Source organism: Clupea harengus, chromosome 1, assembly GCF_900700415.2.
Source record: "Clupea harengus chromosome 1, Ch_v2.0.2, whole genome shotgun sequence".
Classification (NCBI taxonomy): Eukaryota; Metazoa; Chordata; class Actinopteri; order Clupeiformes; family Clupeidae; genus Clupea; species Clupea harengus.
In genome coordinates, this window is record NC_045152.1 from 21412325 (window position 1) to 21433278 (window position 20954).

General features: G+C 45.2%; 4 protein-coding genes across 5 annotated transcripts in view; 2 read left to right on the forward strand and 2 right to left on the reverse strand.

The window, feature by feature from the left end:
- Nucleotides 1–3689, forward strand: part of atxn7l3a (ataxin 7 like 3a) — a 10585-nt gene extending 6896 nt beyond the window's left edge. Inside the window, exons 11-13 of the mRNA XM_012825986.3 lie at nt 717–788; nt 1670–1806; nt 2075–3689. Of these exons, the coding sequence (XP_012681440.1) occupies nt 717–788; nt 1670–1806; nt 2075–2307 (442 nt within the window). The 3' untranslated portion in view covers nt 2308–3689. The remainder of the gene's footprint in view (nt 1–716; nt 789–1669; nt 1807–2074) is intronic.
- A 1029-nt stretch (nt 3690–4718) lies between these two features.
- Nucleotides 4719–8634, reverse strand: tmub2 (transmembrane and ubiquitin-like domain containing 2). The gene is made up of 3 exons (XM_012825880.3): nt 8504–8634; nt 7016–7592; nt 4719–6769 (listed from the first exon to the last, which is right to left on the reverse strand). Exons 2-3 carry the CDS (start codon nt 7570–7572, stop codon nt 6376–6378), a joined length of 951 nt encoding a protein of 316 aa, XP_012681334.1. The 5' UTR covers nt 7573–7592; nt 8504–8634; the 3' UTR covers nt 4719–6375.
- A 121-nt stretch (nt 8635–8755) lies between these two features.
- asb16 (ankyrin repeat and SOCS box containing 16) lies at nt 8756–12389 on the reverse strand. 2 transcript variants are annotated; one of them, XM_012825879.3, is made up of 7 exons: nt 12271–12389; nt 11595–11975; nt 10973–11240; nt 10263–10671; nt 9823–9906; nt 9430–9543; nt 8756–9294 (listed from the first exon to the last, which is right to left on the reverse strand). In XM_012825879.3, the coding sequence occupies exons 2-7, from the start codon at nt 11941–11943 to the stop codon at nt 9109–9111; spliced, it is 1410 nt and encodes a 469-aa protein (XP_012681333.1). In that variant the 5' UTR covers nt 11944–11975; nt 12271–12389; the 3' UTR covers nt 8756–9108. The 2 variants fall into 2 exon arrangements, with proteins under 2 accessions (XP_012681333.1, XP_012681332.1); XM_012825878.2 differs by lacking the exon at nt 12271–12389 and adding an exon at nt 12120–12225.
- A 603-nt stretch (nt 12390–12992) lies between these two features.
- On the forward strand, nt 12993–20396 carry hrob (homologous recombination factor with OB-fold). Its single transcript, XM_012825579.3, has 10 exons — nt 12993–13261; nt 13564–13614; nt 14076–15086; nt 15788–15871; nt 15965–16102; nt 17909–18017; nt 18772–18857; nt 19069–19191; nt 19397–19592; nt 20161–20396. Exons 1-10 carry the CDS (start codon nt 13259–13261, stop codon nt 20211–20213), a joined length of 1854 nt encoding a protein of 617 aa, XP_012681033.2. The 5' UTR covers nt 12993–13258; the 3' UTR covers nt 20214–20396.
- Nucleotides 20397–20954: the final 558 nt, after the last annotated feature.

Genomic DNA, 20954 nt, shown 5'->3' on the forward strand with positions numbered 1-20954 from the left:
AACTTCCTGATCAGTGTTAGATTGATGCTGATCATGTTAATCAGTAACATACAGGATTAGTATTACATTGATGCTGTTCACATGCTGTTGTACAGTGTTGTGGGATGGACAGATGAAAAAGCTCTGGAGGCAGTCTGATTTATAAAGGATGTGCCTTCAAATGGCATGAGTAAAATAACCTGTCACAGGTGTAAACTGTTGTGCATGATCTTGGTGTGAAGGCATGGTCTTTTTCATCAGTGTGGGTGGAAATTGTCATGCCATTTTGGGACTATATTTTGGTACACAAGTGGCCTCTCAATTTATGAAGGACTTGCGAGTCAAAAACAATGAGATTGTCAGTTCAAGTCCCTGAAGTTTATGATTGAACCTGATAACATTTTGTGTTTTCTACACATTTCAATTCCATTGCATTACTATAAAGACTGAATTTGGCTATAATGAGTGTCATGAGCTGGCTTTGTCCTGATTGGGCTGAAAACACAAGCCTTGGGCATTTGGAGACAGTAACCTGGCAACACTTCCCGCACATGGGCAGAGAATCTCGAGGGCACCGTCAGTGTCCACTCATCTCACCTCTAACCTCTTATTGGCCGCTCACCCCTCTGCTCTCATGTGTGATTGGCCGCTGACAGCGCCCTTCCCATTCTCTTGCCGCTGTCGGTGTGTCTCTGGTGTGGCCCAGCTGTGTGTAATGCCAAATTGTGTCCTTCCAGGTCCCACCGGTGTCCCCAGCACACGGACGAACAGAGGAGGGCCGTCAGAGTGTTCCTCCTTGGGCCTTCTGCGTGAGTCTGACCCCCCTACCCCTACTCTATCCTATCCTACCCCATCCCATCCCATCCCATCCCCAACTCAACCCTATCCAATCTGAACCTCTCACCCTGCCCCTCTGTCTGTCCCTTCCAGATCTCACACTGTTCTGACAGTGGGCCCACAGCTTTGTGAGAATTTCCATCATCAGTTCATAGTACCGAGTACAAATGTAATTGCCCCATCTTTGTCTTCCCAGGTCCTACTAAAAGTGTGTGTGGCAGAGCACAGAAAGAAAAGCATTTTGCTGTGTTTTCTGGTCTGGCTGTAGTTGTTGATACTGCTTTAAATTTGTTTAGAGTTGTTACTGGTTGGCTGGTTAAAGGAATGTTCAGGACTGCATCTATTGTTTCTTTGACAATGTGACAAGGCTAAAGGGAGTGACGAATAAGGCCACATACCTCACCTACATACGTGTACATGACACCAGAGCAGCTGGTTATTACATTCGGAAACAAATTGGTTAACTTCTGCACACCTTTCATGCTCCTTACTGTTTACTCTTAGTGACTTAGTGCTGTTCAGGGTTCTCTTATGAAGAAAGGATGATGACCCAGAGTAGTCAACATTTCTAAAGATTAATCTGGTTTCTACCTTGGCTTTTATTAGCTTACCAACTAATCAGTCTAAAAGAACATCCTGCTTAGCCTAGGTGCTAAAAGCCCCAAATGATCAAATTGCTGAAATATCAAAAGGATGTTATGTGAGTCATTTTTATCCAGGTAATGTTCCGTTTACTCTTGTTGACCATCCCAAACGTTAACGCAGGCTGCTGCAGTTATTTATGTTGTTTAGGCTGATGGATGGTGGTGTTGCTCGCGGATTGCAGTGTGTCTTGTGTGGTTGTCTCTGGCAGGTCCATGCTTCCTGACCCAGACTCGGTGATGGAGAGCGACGGCTATGACGTGTCTGACGGACAGGTGCTCATGGGTCGCCTTCAGTGGGACGGCTCCTCAGACATCTCCCCCTCAGATTCAGCCTCATCCAAAGCTAGTGAGTTCAGAGGTTCAGCATCCACTGTCAGGAACTCTCTTCTTTGAAACGAACAATTCAAGTTAAATGTTGTTTATGGTGCTTTACTTTACAGAGTACATACCAAAGCATAGTATCTTACATGCCCCAGCTTAGCTTTTAGTGGGATGTATGTTTACTTTTATAAGCACAAAACATATTATGGTTTTTTTTTCAATTGAATATACACGTAATTTAACTTTAATTTCCTCCTCCTTGATTTCTCTTTTTCTGTGTTTGTCTCTTTCAGGTACTACAAACTCCGACTCAAAAAGGACAAAGAAGAAGAAACCGAGTTCTCTGTCCCTGACTGTTGTGGGAGCAGACAGAGGAGAGAGGGAAGACAGAGGAGGAAGGGAAGGTGGGAGTGGAGGAGTAGGAAGCGGTAGCAGTTCCCAGAGTGCACTTGGCCTCCCTGGCCGAAAGAAGAAGCCCAAACTCTCTGCACCTTTGGCTCCTAGTATCTACGACGACCTGAACTGAGATGCTCTGTATTGCACTCCTTAATTTAACAGCCTGTTTTCGCGTATCTCTCTCTCTCTTTCCCACATTGACACACAGATGCCTTTGTGATTGATAATCAAAGTAGATGCAAGTTATCAGTAGCTCAACTTAGGGATCAGTTATTTGTCTTTGAGATGTGCTCACGAAGACACTCCAGAACTAGAGATGGACCCAGTTAACCCAGATTTAGTTGAAATATTCTTGGAGGTGAGTGTGTCTTTGGTGTTTGGGCCATCAGGAATATATTTGTGGTATAAGAATGAGGACAGATTCTGCTCAGCTGACAAGGTGATCATGTATATTTGATTTTACTCTTTTTCATTTTGTGTGTGTCAAGTTTGATTGTATAATAATACATTTTGATCATATTGGTTCAGTGACTTATTTTATTTGTTGTATAGTGCAATTACTGTGTGTATTTTCATCTGTACCAAATGTGTGATGGCCCACAGTTAACTGGGGTGTAACATCCTACACTCAGTATCAATTGTGTGTGTGTGTGTGTGTGTCCACATTTTCACATGGATCATGAGAGAAAATAAGCTGTGCAATCACTTAACTATGCTGTCCTCAAATCACTAGTAGTGTAATACACAGTCTTTCCATTCTCAGTTGTTTTTTTTCTGAGAAATTATGTTACTGAAATCTCATGTCAGTCCCTCTTCAAGTGTTTTACTCAGCTGGCTTGCGTAGTTTTGTCTAATTGTCTTCCACCTTGTGCTTTCTGCTAAATTGTGCCACACTAACTGTTGTGGGTTGCTGGACACGAAGAGCAACTTACTTTCATTGGCATCAGAAGCTCTTTCTGTCTGTATTTATTGTAGCGCAGGACTTTTCAAGTTGTGTCTTTTTTTGTTTTGTTTGTTTGCCTGTGGATCCTGTTTTTATTATTTCTAATTTAACTATTTTGTATGCTGTCTGTGTTATTGTTTGAATCAACATATGCACTTGAAACAAAATAATTCCAAACTATATTTTAGTGTCCCTATCTGGTAAAAGTGATGAAAATTGTGGTTACTTGACTGTAATCCCAACAAAAAAAACAAGAATACTATATATTTTAAGGTTTTGAGGCATGTTTTGAGGGTTGGGGTCCCTCTATGTATGCTATTGTTTGTATGCTTGATACATTATGCACCAGTGTTTCATGCGACACTAGGCAGTGAAACATGTAAATAACAAGAAAAAACTAAAGAAAAACAAAATTATTTTTCCATAATACATGCATGTGTGCTGTGAATGCCCATGCATATTGTGGTGTTGTATATATGCATTTGTGAAATATACGGTAACTCGCTATTTTGTCCTTTATCTTTTTAAGGTAGATTATTCTGGTCAATTAAAAAAAATGTGACTCAGGAGTTGATGCTTATTCTTTTTTCCCTGTTACCCTAGTGTTTGTCTTTACTCAACCTGTGTGTACACTTGGTGTCTAGTATGCAAACTAGTAATGCTTGACTGCAGCACAGTTGACCTGCCCTAAAGAGGTTTTTGAGGTCTAGCATCAGGTGCAGAGACAAGTCTGCCGTTAGCATGTTCCTACTAAACTGTGACCTCCAGTTGGGCATCACCCTCTAAAATGTCTAATCACTGTCAGGTAAAGTGAATAATTATGAAATAATTGTGTTGAGTTTGAAACTTGAGACTCAACATTTTCTTTCACTTTTTCTAGATTTCCTGCTACCGGGTCGTTAAACAAGGGCTCTTCACTTATTTAGGCCAAAATATTTAGATGTCAGTTAGTAGCCAAAAGATGTTCCACATCAAAAAAGCCCCCAGCAGTAGAACCAGGTGAAATGTGGGTTAATTTGTGTTTAACTCATTATTAGTTGTGACTTATGACCATATACTCATGATATGGAGGGATATTACTCTTCGGAGCTCCTGAGGGAGCTCTAAACTCTAGTACACTGAGGAGATCTTATGGCTTCAATGAAGTTAACAAGGTATTGCTGTCACGTCTGCGCTGAACTCCGCTCCGGTCACATTCACTCTCCCAGCTACACTTCAGTCATCTTCCCAATCGTCTGCACCTTGAATTGAATTTGTAAAAATGTAATGACCATATAACTAATACATCAGAGAAAGTGACTTTAACCAGAGAATGTGAGCTTACTGGCCATTGATTGCCATCGTTTCAGCTCCCCAGTAGGCTAACGACATATCACTTATTAATATGACATACACAGGTTATACTGGATATGGACAGGGGTGAGGGAGAGATAACCCCCAAGCATGCGAGCCATATGTATGCCCCGACAGCAGAGCGAGGTTTAGTGGATGTCCTTTGGAAATGTTAGTATACCCATACAGTGAACTGCTTTGATGTAGTCACAGGATAAATGTAGTTTGTGTGAGTAGATACATCACCAGATCACCCAAGACCATAATCCAGTTGAAATTCATTTAATCAGCCCTGCAGTATGGAAGCCAGAGAGGAAAACTGGTTGAAATGTCTGACCCCTTTTTAATTCTTGGCATCCACTTCCGGGGGAACAATTATGACGAATGGAATGGAAAGAGCTATTCAACTTCTCAGATCTTGGTCTGCTTTCATCGAATGAAAGTTATGTCTTACAGATGAGACAAAACTTGAAAATTGCTTGCTTTTACAACTTTGTTAATATTACAACATCTCTGCATGGTCAAAATGTGTCCTGATCAGATATATGTGATAACATATCTTATATACAGCAGGTACATATATACATTGAAGTCCAGAGAAACACTGCATTTGTTTCTTTGCTAGCAACATCTGTATTAGTAAATAGAATGTAAGCATTAGAGCACAAACTAAAAATGTAGCAACAACTTATTTTGTCAAATAAAACAAATATTGCTTTGTCATTATTTACAGTACCTTCAGGAAGACTACACCCCTTTAACCCTTTCCCCCACTGTTAAAGACACCTGGCATTAAATCGTTTGTGCACAATTAGTTGCACCCATTCTATATGGGATGCACACATGGATAGTGATGGTGGTGGTGGCAAGGGCATTACAAAACTGTCTAGTCATACTACCACTCCTTGGTATTGGATCTGAAACACTCTGAAGGCACAGTAGAAATGTGCAGCTGACTTCCTTTACAAGTGATCCCTGTTCAATAGAAAGAGCCTATCCGCCCCAGACATAACCTGTCTACTACAATACTAGTTTTCATAGAGTAGCACAGTAACACACAAGGCTGTATTGTTTGTGTGTAGGCATATTATTGCACAAATTATGGTTTGGTTTGAATTATTCCCCCCCAAAAAGTGTCTCTAGTCTGCTATAGTGTTCAGATTGAATCATTCAGACAAGTATGGCTCTCAAGCCATGTGTTGGACAACAACCCTACACGAAATATCAGGAGACACTAGTCCTACTTACATATTAAATGATATCACCCTTTTCGGTCAAGGCCGTTTCCAACGCAAACACACTCACTGTCACTGGCTCTGTAGTCTAGTTATGGCCCCTTCTCATAGATCGGTGCGGTAGTGCGGTACAGTACGGCACAGTGTGGGATGAGACACTTGGGAGGATTAGCTGTGTGGTTTCCAATCTCAAGGACTACCCGTGAAGGTAGGTGAGAGGTTGGCAGTTGCCGTGAGGTGACTCCATCTCATGTGTCTTGTGTACATACAACTGTGGAGGAGCTCAAAGGTTTGGTGTATTTCTCGCTGGGTATAGTTGTACATGTACCTAGAAAGATACAGGAAAAGACTGCAAGTAGTAAAACAAAAGGAAAAAAATAAGAACAAATACTGCAGGAGATTGCAGACAATGAAAGGGAATGTGATTGTCTGAGATGATATTTAAACACACAGTAGGCCTAGTCAGGCTACTTTACTCCAGCATGACAGGATATGCTTGGCAGTGGAAAAATGGACAACAACCGTCCGCATAGTTTTGAAAGCATACCGTACCATACCGATCAGTTAGAAAAGGGCCTTCAGTGTGACAAACTCAGGACACTCCCAAGGGGCCACCACTCTCTCTCCTCCTATCAGAGCCAACTCTCCTCCCATCTCCTTGCCTTCTCTCCTCAACCTGTTCTCCCCGTCACCGGCTGTGCATTCCGAAGATGAAGAAGCTGAAGAACACGGTGACACCCACTAGAGAGACAGTGGCCGGCGCGGTGAAGAGCTGCCGGTAGTGGATGCGGAAATACCACACCACGGCCAGCATCACCACGAACACGGGCACCACCAGGCTGCTGGAGCTCAGGGCCAGACTGGCTGAGCGGAAGCCAGCACTCAGCCCCGTGGCGGCCCTTGCTCGGGGGCTCTCCTCTGGGCCTCCAGAGGCCTCGGGCTGGGCTGGCGCCTGGGACACGTGGCAGTGGAGCACGCTGTTGTGTGTGATGTTGAGGGAGAGGAGGGTGCGCCGTGGGTCCTGCAGGAGCTGGCCCTGCCAGATGAGCTTGATCTGACGCTCACGTCCAGCGAAGTATTTACTGAAGGGAGAGAGAAGAGAGAGACATGATGGTGTCACTGATGGAGAACATCCAAGAATCTTAGCGACATTTATTCCTTTCCATTACTTTAACCAAATAAACTACAGATGCAGACAGTACTAAAGCCAAGATTCTATGTAGGATGTAGAGTTTCTTTACTTACTTTACTTCTGCCTTATGAATGGTGTAACTGGTTAATCACTGTTTCTTATGTATGCATGTTTATGTGAAAATCACTCCTCTCACCTCTTTAACAGGCCAACCGTGTCATGAGGCCTGAGCACAGCCAACTCTTCTGTATCATTCAGATACTTCAAGCGCACCGTGATGTTTTCTGATTCATCATCGACTTCTTCCTCCTCCTCGTCATCATCCTCCTCCTCATCCTCTTTATACTCCTCATCCTCTTCTCCCTCCATCTGTTCTCTGCTTTCCTCGTTCTCCCTATGGACCTTGCGCCTCTTCTTTCTCACCCTCTGGATATCCAGGAGCTCATCCTCCTCTCCCTCCTCGGCTCTGTTCTCCGCCTCTTCAGGCTTCTCCTCCGGAGCAGATGTGGGATCAGGCTGCTCTTCCACATCTGTGCTGGAAGGGCCCCCCGCGTAGCTGTCATGGCCTCCCAGGCCGATGAGGGAGGCATGCGCACCCACCGTGAGGATGGTTCCCAGGATGTGGTCTCCGCGGTCGGCCACATGTGTGGACAGCCAGGCGAGGATGATGGCCACCAGCAAGAGAACCACGCTGCCAAGAACCGTTGCCTCCTCCCCAACTCCGTCCAGCACGGTCAGAGCACACACCGCCATACCTTCCCCTGAGTACACTCCTGGAAGGGCAGAAAGCACTTGGACTTGAAGAGGGTACAAAAGGCAGTAAACAGCAAGAATTTTATAGTTTGTATCCTATGAAGTAGGGTTATCTGGTAAGGCTTATCCCTGATCTTGTTGGATAAAATAAACTCGTTAATGAGGAGGAATAAAGTTACTCAGAATAGTATGATATGATCTACTGATGTAGAAGTACAGTCACACAAGTCAGAAATGTAACCATATGATACGGCAAGGCTAACTGCCACATAACCAGACCCCGCTCTGTATGTAATAGTACCAATAATCTCAACTATTGGAAGGTTTTTGAAATATTTCACCTGCTTCGCATAATTTCACACCACCTTTACTAGTGTTACTGCCATGGTGTTCAATTTGTGGTAGAGCCCAGAGCACTCACCTACTGACCCGAGAGGAATTAACGTTAAATACGTAACTCGTGCTAGCCAGTAATCCCACACAATTGACACTCAGCAAACTGCGTATCCTAGGAAGCTAACATGCTAACTTTACAAAACGGAATAATCAAGCCTGTAAACTACCTTTGTCGATTTAACACAGCTAACGTCAGCCATCTAGTTGAACTGGGTCACCACCAAAACCAGAGAAAGTGTCTAATAACACAAGTATTAGCGGATACATATTTAAGTGGTATTTAGATGCACCCTGGACCTTCTAAAAAGCACTGCGAAAGAAATTATGCATGCATCATATCAAACAGCAAGTTTGCTGTGTTGCTCATGTCAGCTATCGCTAGCTAGTTTGCTAATGGTCTGGCTAGCGAGCTAACTAACCCATCTTATAACGACGACCTTCGTTTGTTTATTAGCTAGGCATTTGTCATTCTATATTTCTTTTCCAGCAAAAATACAAATTCTCCAAATGTAAAACGATAAGAAAAACTACTCACCGAATTGTTTCTCAATTCATGGTAGAAAGCTCGTAATCTAGCTTGTGGACTTTCTGTCAGGCTACTTTGTCCATATAAACAGATGATACGGACTACTGACGTCAGAAGTGCTAAAGTCAAGACTGCGCACGCACGTCTGCGACCGAGCTGCAGTGTTAAGCCACCCCACAACCCAGTCGTAACTGATGTTAGACGACTGTAAAGCATAAATCATGTTGTTTATGATATTTTAATAACACGCAAAGACTTATATTGAGTAACAGCTCAATTTTTTTACCGAGTTTATTGTAGATATTAGTGCACCATTGGCAGAAATCTAAACAGCCTACACCTGAAAGAGGCATCAACTGGGCAAAGTCATTTGCACCTTGTTGATATTAGGATTACATGAGGATGTTAAATAGAGAACAGTGTGGAATGGACTGACTGTGTTATTTAACAATCAAACATCTTTAAATAGGCTGTGACTTTCCTTAGTGTTATTAATCTGTTATACAAAATAAAATCTTAATTATATTCACATTTTAAAGTAGCATGTGCATCATCACATTTACATCATCACATGTTCACTCTCCTATTTGTAGCGAGGGCCTGTTTTATTAAACCTATCGAATCTCTCCTTCCAGGTATAGTAACAAGTAGTCTCTCATACAGTTGGGGATAGTGAGGTTGTTTATAGCTGAGTGACACTTTCCTCCCAAGTAAGACCGGAGAGAACAGCGACACAGGTGTTGTAAGGATCGAGGCTGTCCTGTCATTCTCTGCACAGATTCAAAAAAGGACTGATTTGCCTGAGAGAAAGAGAAAGAGAAAGAGAGAGAGAGAGAGAGAGAGAGAGAGAGAGAGAGAGAGAGAGAGTTTTAAACTGATGAAGGGCAACAGCATATCATCCAACACAAGAATTCCTTTCTCCTCTTCCCACTGACCATCTTGAGTTCCTCGGGGACCTCTTCTATCCAGTCCTCACAAGATGGGACCACATGGTAGCAGTTTATCATCACTTCCAATGTGGCCGGAGACAGGAGACAGAGCTTCAGCATCTATGAAGAAAACAGTCTTACTGCTGCACTAATGACAATTCGTCACGTGGCCGAATGAATCCCCTGGTAAGACTGTAACAGATCAGGGACAGATCCTGGCTAGCTATGTCTCATTACAAAACAGGTGTAAATGTTACCTGGAGGGCACAGTGATAGGATTAGATTACTCAAATCATATTCAGAGGTGTCTGGGGGATGACACATCCAACAAAAGGATACATGCAAATGCATTTTCCATATCTCCATAGTTCATGCAACAGTACTGTGCTATGTTCTCACCCCTGGTGACGGTGGCTGGGCCCCATGGTTGAGAAGGCTGCGAGCGATATCCTCAGGCTGCTGGTCAGGGTAGTCCTCTACCACCTATCCCAGAGAGAGCAGAGCCCTGAGATCATAGCATTAATACATCATAGCAGATGACAGCAATGTCAACAAGTTATGGACCCGTCTTTCATTGGTGGAAGTAAGTGAGGTAGACTTTATTTACGGCATATGTATATATCTTTATGGAGAAATGTGTAAATATGGTCAGGGAGTATGGGCTATGTCTGCTCTGTAGAAACACTGAGGGGTTGATAGGGGTAACTTAACTGGAAACTCTTTTATTCCCCTTTATTTTTGGTATCATGCAAATCCTCAATCAACATAAAAATAACTAAATGGGGACAGATTGAATACCTATTCATTCCCAGTCCTACCCTACTGTATCACCCTCCCACCTGCAGCAGGCAGTCCATTGGTGTGTAGCCAAAGCAGTTGGTGGCATCTGCACAGGCCCCGTGCTGTAGTAGCTGTCGGGCGATACGCGGGCTACAGTTGCCACAGGCGTTGTGCAGTGGCGTGTGCTGCTTCTTGCCGGCCTTGCTCGGGTCAGCCCCGGCCTCCAGCAGCCGCTGGACCACGCGCAGGTACCGGCCGGCCTCAGACGCCCTCTCCGCCCCAGAACAGGCAGCGTTGAGCGGGGTCTCGCCCTCCAGGTTCCGGGCAGCCACATCGGCATCGTGGGAGATCAGCAGCTCCACATGTTCCTCCAGACCCCGACGAGCTGCCACATGCAGCGGGGTGAGGCGGCTCTGGCGGTGGGAGAGGTTCACATCTGCGCCACTCTGCACCAACAGCTCCACACACCTGGATGAAGACAACAGGGATGTCCAAAACTGGAGCATGTAGTTATGCTCTAAAGAGGTTTTAGTTGCAGGCCTCATTTCAAACACCTGGGTGGGGTAGATAATCCAGAAGAACTTCATAGAATGAAAGAGGTTCATCATATTGGACCTACAAGTACACTTCAAGCAAGCAATACAAGTCATAGCATTCATATCGATACAGAGTATCTTGATTAAGTTGGTTTTAAATATGAATTTGACCCAACACCACACCATTGAGTAAAACACCACACATTCTCTCTCGCTCTATCTCTATTACTCACTGGTAGGTGTCTGCAGTGTTGCACAAATGAAGAGGTGAGTTGCCGTCTTCTGCCAACACATCAGGGTCTGCTCCATTGTTGAGGAGCAGCTGGACACAGACAGCATGGCCGTCTGAGCAGGCGTCATGAAGTGCGGTTCGACCCCCAGGGTCCGCATCCACCTCGGCCCCACGAAACATCAGCTCCTCCACACAGCTAGAGTGCCCCCTGCTGGCTGCCAGGCGCAGTGCAGATGTCTGCTTGGTCTTGGTGGAAAGGGTCCACATGCCTGACAAAACACTCACACCACTTCAGTTTGATCAAATTTGGCCTCTAACAACCTCCAGCTCTAATGTAATGTGCACTTCTATTGAGAAACAAGTAAGTGAAATCATGTCATCCAACCCTGCAGATCAACGACAGGAAAGAAATGTCAAAGTACTGGAAAGTAATTTTCAAAGTACTGGAGAGTAGGTATAACTGTTTATATATTATCTTGACTAAACTGTAAGCTACTATATGATGGATCTGAAAAGTGGCTGCATGTCTGTAGGCCCAATGCATTCAACTGCAAAGAAACAAACTTCACTGTAGCAGGCAAATTTATTGTCATCATTCAATGCTCATCCAATAGGATCCCTACCAATTTCTGGTGCCCACAACATTTCATCCTGAACAGTCTCCATCAGTGCATTCACCATGCCGGGTTCCTTAAGAACAGCGTAGATGCCAGCCATGTCTCCGCACATGAATGTGTTGTGGACTGCTGGGTCCCTGCAGCGGATCTGCGGTGGTGGTGCCCTGACCTCCTGAATCTTGCCGGTCTTGGGTCTGGGCTGGGGTCTGGTACTGAGAGCAGGGGGCAGTGGCCTCCGAGTCATGGCTCGCCTGTGGGCCAGCTCCCGCCTTGCCTCTTCCCAGTCCTGCATCTCCTGTTCCAGCCTGAGAGAGCGGAGGGAGGCAGATGAAAAGACGAACGTTTCCCGTGACATGGACCCCGAGACCTTTAGTTCTTCCTTTGAGCCTGTAATACACAGATATGGGATTACAACGGACAGAGGGCAATTCATGAAACACTGCCGTTAAAATCACCTAACTGGATTCCACTGTTCCAAAGCCCGTCCAGTCATTGTTTTCAACATTCAGAGCTTCAGAAATTCAAACTTACTCATTCAGTACAAACTCAGTTCTTAAGTAGTCTAACGATATGAAAAGTTGCATGCGGTATGGTCCACACCATGCCGAAAACTGAAAACTGTAGTCACTGTATGTGTGTGGAAATAGATAATGAAATGCAATAACAAGAATTCCTTATTTACTTCCGTTTGGATTTATCCAGTGACAGACTCGTCCGAATATCCCTTTGGAAAACCTCAGCCGGTCACAAGATAATGTTGACCGAACACACTGAATGTTATTAATAGTTGGGAATGCAAGCTGATACGCCTGGCACCCCTATGCAATAAAAAGGAAGGGAAGATATCAAGTTGCTGTGGTAGCGTTCTAAACGCTGGGAAAAACTACATTTCGGTCCACATCATTGTGTTTTTTTTCTGACGAGAAACCACAATGAATATGTTGTATAAATGTAATAACAAAAAAAATGCACACTGCTCAGCGATAACCATTATAGGTCAGGGCATGTGGGACAGTGCCGCTCTTCACAGAGCTGATGGGTGGCGTTAGGGCAAACATGAAAGACAAGGCTAATCATAGACATGTGTCTATGAGGCTAATGCTACGGTGAACACAGCACGTGACTTTTACTGTCATAGTCCATTTATGAAACGGAAGGAGCTATTTGAAAAAAGTTTGAACGAAGGCAAAGAATCGCTTGGAATTTCCAGTTAGTAGGTTATTACTGTAAAAACACTAAAAATAATTATTTCCCATAACTTCACTGAATACTGGCTTCGTAGTATTTCTTTTCTTGAAAATTCGGTCTATGGGATTTCACATGTAAACTGCTATCTGAATAGGCACGGCAACCACTAGGGGCGTAGGTTTTCTCTTTCCCTCCTTCCCACAGTAGATGACGCTAGAACACCGAAAGCTACGCTTGCGGTACATGCCTGTGAATTTTTCACGTCAGGGCACACGCAAGCCAGCCACGTAATGTTTGAACGTAGGGGCGCCAAGCCTGCGTTTGTATAGCTAGACAGGGTTTGCATTTCATCCCAAAACTCGGGGTTCGAGAGGCTTTAATACCTTTGATTGTAAATATGCTGATGGTTTCATGTGTACCATTGTGTTGTCAATCCGAATAGTCTTATTTATGGAAGGATCAAACCCGTCACTAGCACGACAATGGTAAGTTCACGACCAAACATAATAGCTAACTTAGCACAGCTATCATTAGCTATTTATCTAAGTTCAAGCCATTACCAAATTAACAATTTTACTGTCCAGTAAAAGAGATACGTATTTCGTATGTCAGTTGGTTAAAAGGAGGATATCTGATACAGCGTGCCCGGTGAAATAACACATGTTAACGTTAGCTATTAGGAGTCATTAGACCCTCTACAGCCACAGTAGCACAAACGTAGTTGTGTAGTGATAGATCTTTTCGACCAGAGTCTTGATTTTTTACACGAATGTTGATTTTTGTGCAGGCTTGCAAGTGGAACGTTCTTTTCGACGTCGGAGAGGAATTCGACGAAGAGGTGACGTTGAATATGCACGTCTACTGACCCAGTTTCATATCAATATTGTAAAACTGTGTAGACACTTTTACTAACATTTCGTTTCATAACGTCTCAGCCATTTTTGGAGGCACAACTTTCAGATAGAAAAAAAATACGGCTACCAACGTTCCCTCAAGTGCACCTATATGCATCTACATTTACATTTGTCCAAACTTTGGCCGTTGGCACAGTCACACCTGACAATGATAATGCCCCAGTCAATGATCTTAGCTTTCGTGTAGTGCTAGACAGTTGCAGGCTTCCCTCTTCATATCAGAGTCGTTCTTTTTAATGCTTAACAAGGCATGCCTTGAACTCTCCACCTGTCAGTGTTGCCAGAGGTTGTGTAATGCATCATGTGATTATACTGTATTGGTCTGTGGGGCAAAAGATGCATATATTGAAAAAATATACCATTAACGTATGCAGTATCTATGTAGGATTTGCTGCAAGCAGACTGGACAGTGCCTTCTGCCCCAGCCACCGCCCTACAGTCCTCGGGTCTTCGAGGGACCTCCACCTCAAATGCTTCAAAGCAAGCCATCCCCGCCACATCCGTTACCACCTCAGAGAATGAATCAGATCCAGTCAGACCAGCGACTCACAATGTCCCTGGGCAGACTTCAGTTTTGGGGCTCAGGGGTTTTTCTGCCCCTAAGCTTCCCTCTGTTCCAGTTGCTGGGCAGTTCAGCAGCCTATCTAACATGAGGAACAGCATCCAAACTACTGGACTTACTCACCAGAACTCCCTCCCACCCGTTTCAGGTGTCCATCCGCAGGATGACTTTGATGACTGGGACGTGGATCTCGCTGACTTGGATGAGAATGTCGCTCAGATTGTGCCTGTCCCTCATGTTAGGGAGCCTGCTCCAGTCCCTACCTCAGCCCCCAACTCTCACTGGCCCTGTGAGGATTCTGTATCTCCAACAAAGAGAATGCGACCCTCAGCCTGTGCCAGTGGCCCGACGACTCCTGGTTCCAATCTGAGAGGCTTCAACATTTCTACCCACACCCCTGAACCTCTCGGGAGAGCCCTGAGTTCTAGAGGCCCTTTCACTACCCCCGGTCCATCTCCAGGTCCATTCAGAAGCCCGGGAGTTCTCCCTGCGCCTCCACGTAGTCAAGTCATCCCAAGGTCAGCGAGCAGCTTCTCGTCCTCCCCCTTCCCGAGCCCTTTGACGCCTAGGCTGGGGAGACCGCAGCCTCCTGGTCAGGCGGGCAGTGCCATGCGGCAGCCCATGGGTCACGTCAGGGGAGGTCTATTCCAGGCGGTTTCCCCTTGCCCGTCTGCACACACCTCCACACCTCGCTCCCTCCACACACCTGTCCTGACCAATCATCTTGTCCAGCTGGTGTCTGCCTCCAATAAAACGCCTCAGAGGTCAGGAACGGACCGAGCCCGGCCCAAAACCCGGCGCTTCCCTGGACCGGCTGGACTACTGCCCCAGCAGGTGGGTCTGAGAGGCCTGCTAACATCTCATTATTCTTAAGTGTCAAATATGTCATTAGGGGTAACTGCAGAATTACAGCAGGGCTATTTCATGTCAATTCAGCCATTTCATTTTTGCCACTTGAAATTTGAGAATTATTCAGTTACAGTCACTTTTACACAGGGGGTTTCACCTAAATTATAGACCAAGTTTAGGGGGGAGGGTTCATATGTTGTAAAAACACATTGTGACAGATCTTGATCTTTCTTCTTCCAAAATTGTAAATATCCACTGCTCAAAAAGTATTAAATGTATCCAACTAATATTTATCCTCCTGCTGTAAAACAAACTTCAGTGGGTATCTGTGCAGTTTCCAGTCACACAGTGATTTCATCTGGCAGAAACTGGCCTGTCAAGGTGGCTCCAGAATGAAAATGACAAATGTTCATATTGATGAATATTAAATATCCATATTGATTCATTTTCCACCAGAACAAAATTAATACAAATAAATGTTGAAGTGGGAACCCCTGGTTGATTTGACATGGAATGTCCCTACAATTTAGCTGAAGCCCTTCCTGAAAAGAGGAACCAAGGCCTGTTTTGGACTACTTACTTACTCACTGAGATCTTCCGATTATTATCAAGTGTATTTTTAAGGGTTTTGGTCGAAGATGGCACCAACACATTTTGTTCTCCTTGTGTCTTTGTCATCTTCCTAGTTGAGTGGCAAAAGTCTGGATGACATTGTAGTGTCGGTTCCACAGACACCCGCCCATGGTGCTGTAGCTCGACTCAGGACTGAGGTATCTATGGCCGCCCATGACCCATCACTGCAGAGGATAAATCTGTGTGCCAGTCAGTGTATATTTTATGGTCTGTGTGTGTGTGTGTCACAGCTCCCCAGCTCGCAGGCGCCAGATGGAGAGGACTTCAGTGGGGGCGCCTGGGCCACCATGAAAGCTGCAATGAGATTAGACGAGAAGAACCCCTCCTGTTTCCTGCACTCCTACAGCGTTGCCATGGTGCTCCGCAAGGTGGGCCCCTAGTGTCACCCCTCAGCATGTCACCCCAATTCATCTCCCCGTTCGTGCCTCTGTCTCTCGTTAATCATTCGCACAGATGCTCCACACTCTCAGCCCCGTGCCTCTTCAATTACACTTAAGTCTGATAGGGGCAGGAGTGAGGAGTGGGCCAGAAACAAGTGACCCCAGAAAATGATCAAGAGCCATGGCCTCTCCTGCTCTGCATCAGATGTGTGTATGGCATACTATTGGCAGATGATCTCTTTGGGGTTGGCCATGTTTCCTGTTCTTTAGCCTGTGCCTTCAATCTAATGCTGTAGGCAGTGACCTCCACAAGCACAAGGAGAGATGAAGCTTAATATATTGTTTTTTCCTCATTGAGTAGAATAGAGTAAATTACTTTTGTCATTTAGGATGTGTAGGATGAGCTCAAAATGGTTGTACGTGTCTGAAATGTATGCTTGCCAAAAGCTTCCGAAGCCGCAGCTGCAGTTTGAAGCTGCAGTCATATGGAGCAGTGTACCTAATGAGATGATCCACTGTGTGAAGCTGCACTCATATTGGGCAGTGTTCCTAATGAGATGATCCACTGTGTGAAGCTGCAGTCATATGGGGCAGTGTACCTAATGAGATGATCCACTGTGTGAAGCTGCACTCATATTGGGCAGTGTTCCTAATGAGATGATCCACTGTGTGAAGCTGCACTCATATGGGGCAGTGTTCCTAATGAGATGATCCACTGTGTGAAGCAATGGTTCTGAGAAGCAGTCGGTGTTGATGTTGGTTGATTTGATCCTGTTCAGTCACATGCTAAAAGTATCGCCAATTTCCTCCAATGAAGAAGGAATATTTTAAAAGGGGATTTTTCCATTCTTCATATCAGGTGCCACGTAGGGTGTCAGGGAATGTTACCGTATGCGCTCCCCTTTCACTGTGGCCCAGCGTGTGTTTGAGCAGTGTGGTTCCAGCCGCCACAGCCCCGGCACTTTGCAATAGCACAGCTTATATAATGAACTTGGCAGTTTAAATGTCATCAGTCATTGTTATTTAAATTACATTTTTAAAACAAGCTCTTAAGGTTGTTTTACTCCTCCCATGAACGACTGCTCTCTCTTTTAATTGAACACCGTTTCCGGAATGGCTGCTGAAGAGTAGTGTCTAAACCCTGCGCACCACTGTAACCAAGGCAGCGGCCGACAGATGATGAATGCCTCTCAGTTCCTGCTTCCCCTCTCCTCTGTTATCTTCCCACGCATCCTGGTGCAGCTATCCCACCAGCGTTGCTTGGCTGAGTCTAAGTGTGTGTTTTGTTTGTTGGTAATAGGCCTGTCTTCCCAGTGTGGCCTGTCCAACCCTAAGCAGGATAAATGGCTCCTCCGGTGGTTGGGAGCTTGTAGTTATTATGATAAGCACTGTCACGCTCATCAGTCAACCTGATGTGATTATTATTGTAATTTCAATGTTTTGCCGTTAACGAGCTTTCGCCTAATGGAGCTTGCCTGTTAATTATTCATCAGCTGCGAACTGATGAATGTTAATGATGGGCTGAATTCATTAATGGAAGTTTTTGGAGCACTGTTAAATATTCTTTCTCTACGTCTCTCTCTCTCTCTCTCTCTCTCACTCACTCACTCACACACACACACACACACACACACACACACACACACACACACACACACATACACACACACACATCTGCACATCTGTCCCCATTAATCTTTTTCAGTATCACTTCTGCATTTCTCTCTACGTCTTTATTTTATCACTCCCTTCTTTTGAATTCTCTTCCTCCCCATTTTCTCATCCTTTCTTTAGGCGGCGCTCAAACAGCTAAGCAAGAATAAAGTTCCCAACATGGCTGTTGTATTAAAGAGTATTCTACACACGCATGCTGATGCCAAGGCTGTATTTACAGACCCAACAGGTAAAACACACACACACACACTCTGTCTGTCTGTCTGTCTGTCTGTCTCTCTCTCTCTCTCTCTCAAACACACACACACACACACACACACACACACACACACACACACACACACAGAGTATGCTCCCAGCACATCATCATATTACTACCAGGTCACATCCGCTGCACACAGAGTGCCAAACGCATCCATATATCTGAAGACTGTGCATTGACCTTACTTGTGAAGAGGACACGTAGCAAGTTTCTATGTTGGTTTGCCTCTGGTATTTGTGGCAGAATGAACAATCAAGGCAAGGGGTGAAGAGGTCTCCCTTTGTTCTATGCTTGATTTCCCAGACTCACTCTTTCTCTTACACACACATAGACACACACACACACACACACACACACACACACACACACACACACACACACACACACACACACACACACTCAGATGTAAATACACACTTACACACTCGAATGCAAGACATCTGCTGTGTCTCTTGTGCCCTCCAGCTCTCAATCTGTTTTCTCTCCCTCTTGGTTTCCTCCCCCATTCTTTATTCTTCCTCTTCTTCTTCTCCATCCCTGTGATGTCAACCACTCCTAATCAGCAGCCATCTCCGTTCATTTCTCTTTATTCCATCTGAAAAATGGGGCACCCCTCAACATCTGTAAACACGCATGCCGATGAGACACCATCGCATAGCTGCAGCAGTCATTTCCTCCAGCAGGGGGCAATACTAATGTTCAGTTCTGTTCATGTAAACAGGTGAGATTCAGGGGACTGTGCACCGCCGTCTCTTCGAGGATCGACAGGCAGAGCTGAAGACCGGAGCAGTGCTTTTACTCAAACAAGTAATATACTTCAGTACACTCCCGTATAGTGTACTGTATTATACCCCATCACAAACTATGCTCATGTAGTCTACTGTCTCCAGTTTGCTAGTAAGAGAGTACAGTGCATGAGTACACTCATGAGTTTAGCTTCCTGTACGTGAACAAGTGTGCAGTGTGTGGCGGTATTGCAGAGTAGTTGTGACATCTTGCCACTTTTGTCTCTGGCTAGGTGGGTGTGTTCTCCCCTTCCCATCGGAATCACTACCTGAATGTCACGCCCAACAACCTGCTCCGGATCTATCCGCCAGACGGCAGCCTCCAGCCCTCCACACTCCTATCCCAGCATGCCCCGGTGAGTTGAAGAGGCAGATAAATGGGATAATAAATCTTCTGTTGTGTATTAATGTATCTTGTATCTAATTTCATCAATTTTAATTTCTAGGTTTTATTGACAACATTGTGTGCCACAGCGGTCTCTTGTCCCTTCCTGTGGTGGTGTTTGATGTCATAACTCCTCTTTTGTGCTGTGTGTGTGTGTGTGTGTGTGTGTGTGTTAGGGGCCAGTGGAGCTGTGGGATGAGGGCTCCTCCAGGACAGTAGGAGGCCCCGTGTCTCAGATGGATCTCCACTTTGAGGAAGAGGAGGAGGAGGAAGAGCTGGGCCACAGTACCAGTAAAGCGCAGGAAGGCCCACTTGATCCTACATCTCATACCAATGGGCCATTGCTGACCAATGAGGCTGCATGGGACACAGGTGTGTGTGTGTTTGTAAGAGTGCCTGGTTTTCTATTTTTAATAAGAGTTTTGATATTTATAGACACTAGAAGTAAATTATACAAATATTTAGTCTGTTTGTTTTGCATGATGGTGAGTGGGTGGGGGGATGTTTGCTGCTGTTTTCTCCTGGTGGTGTAGTCGCAGCAACTGGATTGTCAGAGAAACTCCTGCAGAAACGCCTACATCCAAAACATCAGCCTGACCTTTCAGACTGTTCTGGGGGGGTATTGTAACTTTGTGGTTAAGTTAACTTTGTTAACTGACAAACCTGGGTAAGTTAACACAGAGTAAGTGGTACATGAATGGCTCTATTCTGCTAGCAAAACAAAGCCAGGCAGCTCTTCTCTTAGAAAGTTTACTCTTACCCAGGTTCGTCCCTAAGCCACGAACGTGGAATACCCCCCCGCTCTGTTTGTGTTTCAGGCACCTGGATGCTAATATTGTGTGGGGTGTTGAGTTTGCTATTTACTACGTGTGTGTGTGTGTGTGTGCGCGTTGTGTGTGGGTATGCATGTTTTCAGATGTTTTCGTATTTGTGTTTTCAGATGATTTGGATGAGTTACTTGTGGAGATGCCAGTGGAGACCTACTCTGTATGATGCCAGCCACCAGAATAGCGAAACGCATTACATAGCATTCCCTTCAGTAGCTGAGACTCTCACACACACACACACACACACACCTGTTCATGGTAAACAATCTCCTTTTGGCGTGGAGCCTAAGAGCCACGCTGGGCAACACACGCACTGTTAGCAGGGTCGACAGCGGAGCCTCGTGTCTCCCCCCCCCCCCCCCCCCCCCCCCCCCCCCCGAATAATATGGTTGCCATGGCAACATGGCATGGCAGAATCGAGGGAGAGGTCCACCTCGCTTTGTGTCGTCTTGGTTTGACCCACCCCACCCCCCTGCTCCGTGACATTTCTCGCCCCCTCACAGTCATGCTGTGCCCTGGCACACGAACGAACAAGCATGAGCCCCCCCCTCTGGAGGCGACGCCGACACGGGCATCACACGCGGCGGGCAGAGGCCAAGTTGACGGAGGGCACACGCGGCGGGCAGAGGCCAAGTTGACAGAGGGCATCAGAACCATCCAGCCCCACCTCCCTGTCTTTCTGCTCCTCTCTTCTTTTTTTTTTCTCCCATACTGCCTGTTGTCTTCAACTCTGTTTCCTTTCTTGTTTCCTTGTTTTTCTTTCCTGTATAAATATGTGATAAACAGACTACTTATGTTGTACAAATGTATATAATTTATAGAACAACCTGTCAGATGATACAACAGCACATATTATATTAAATGTCTAATACACTTTACAAATAGAAGTTTCGTTTATTTCCCTGGT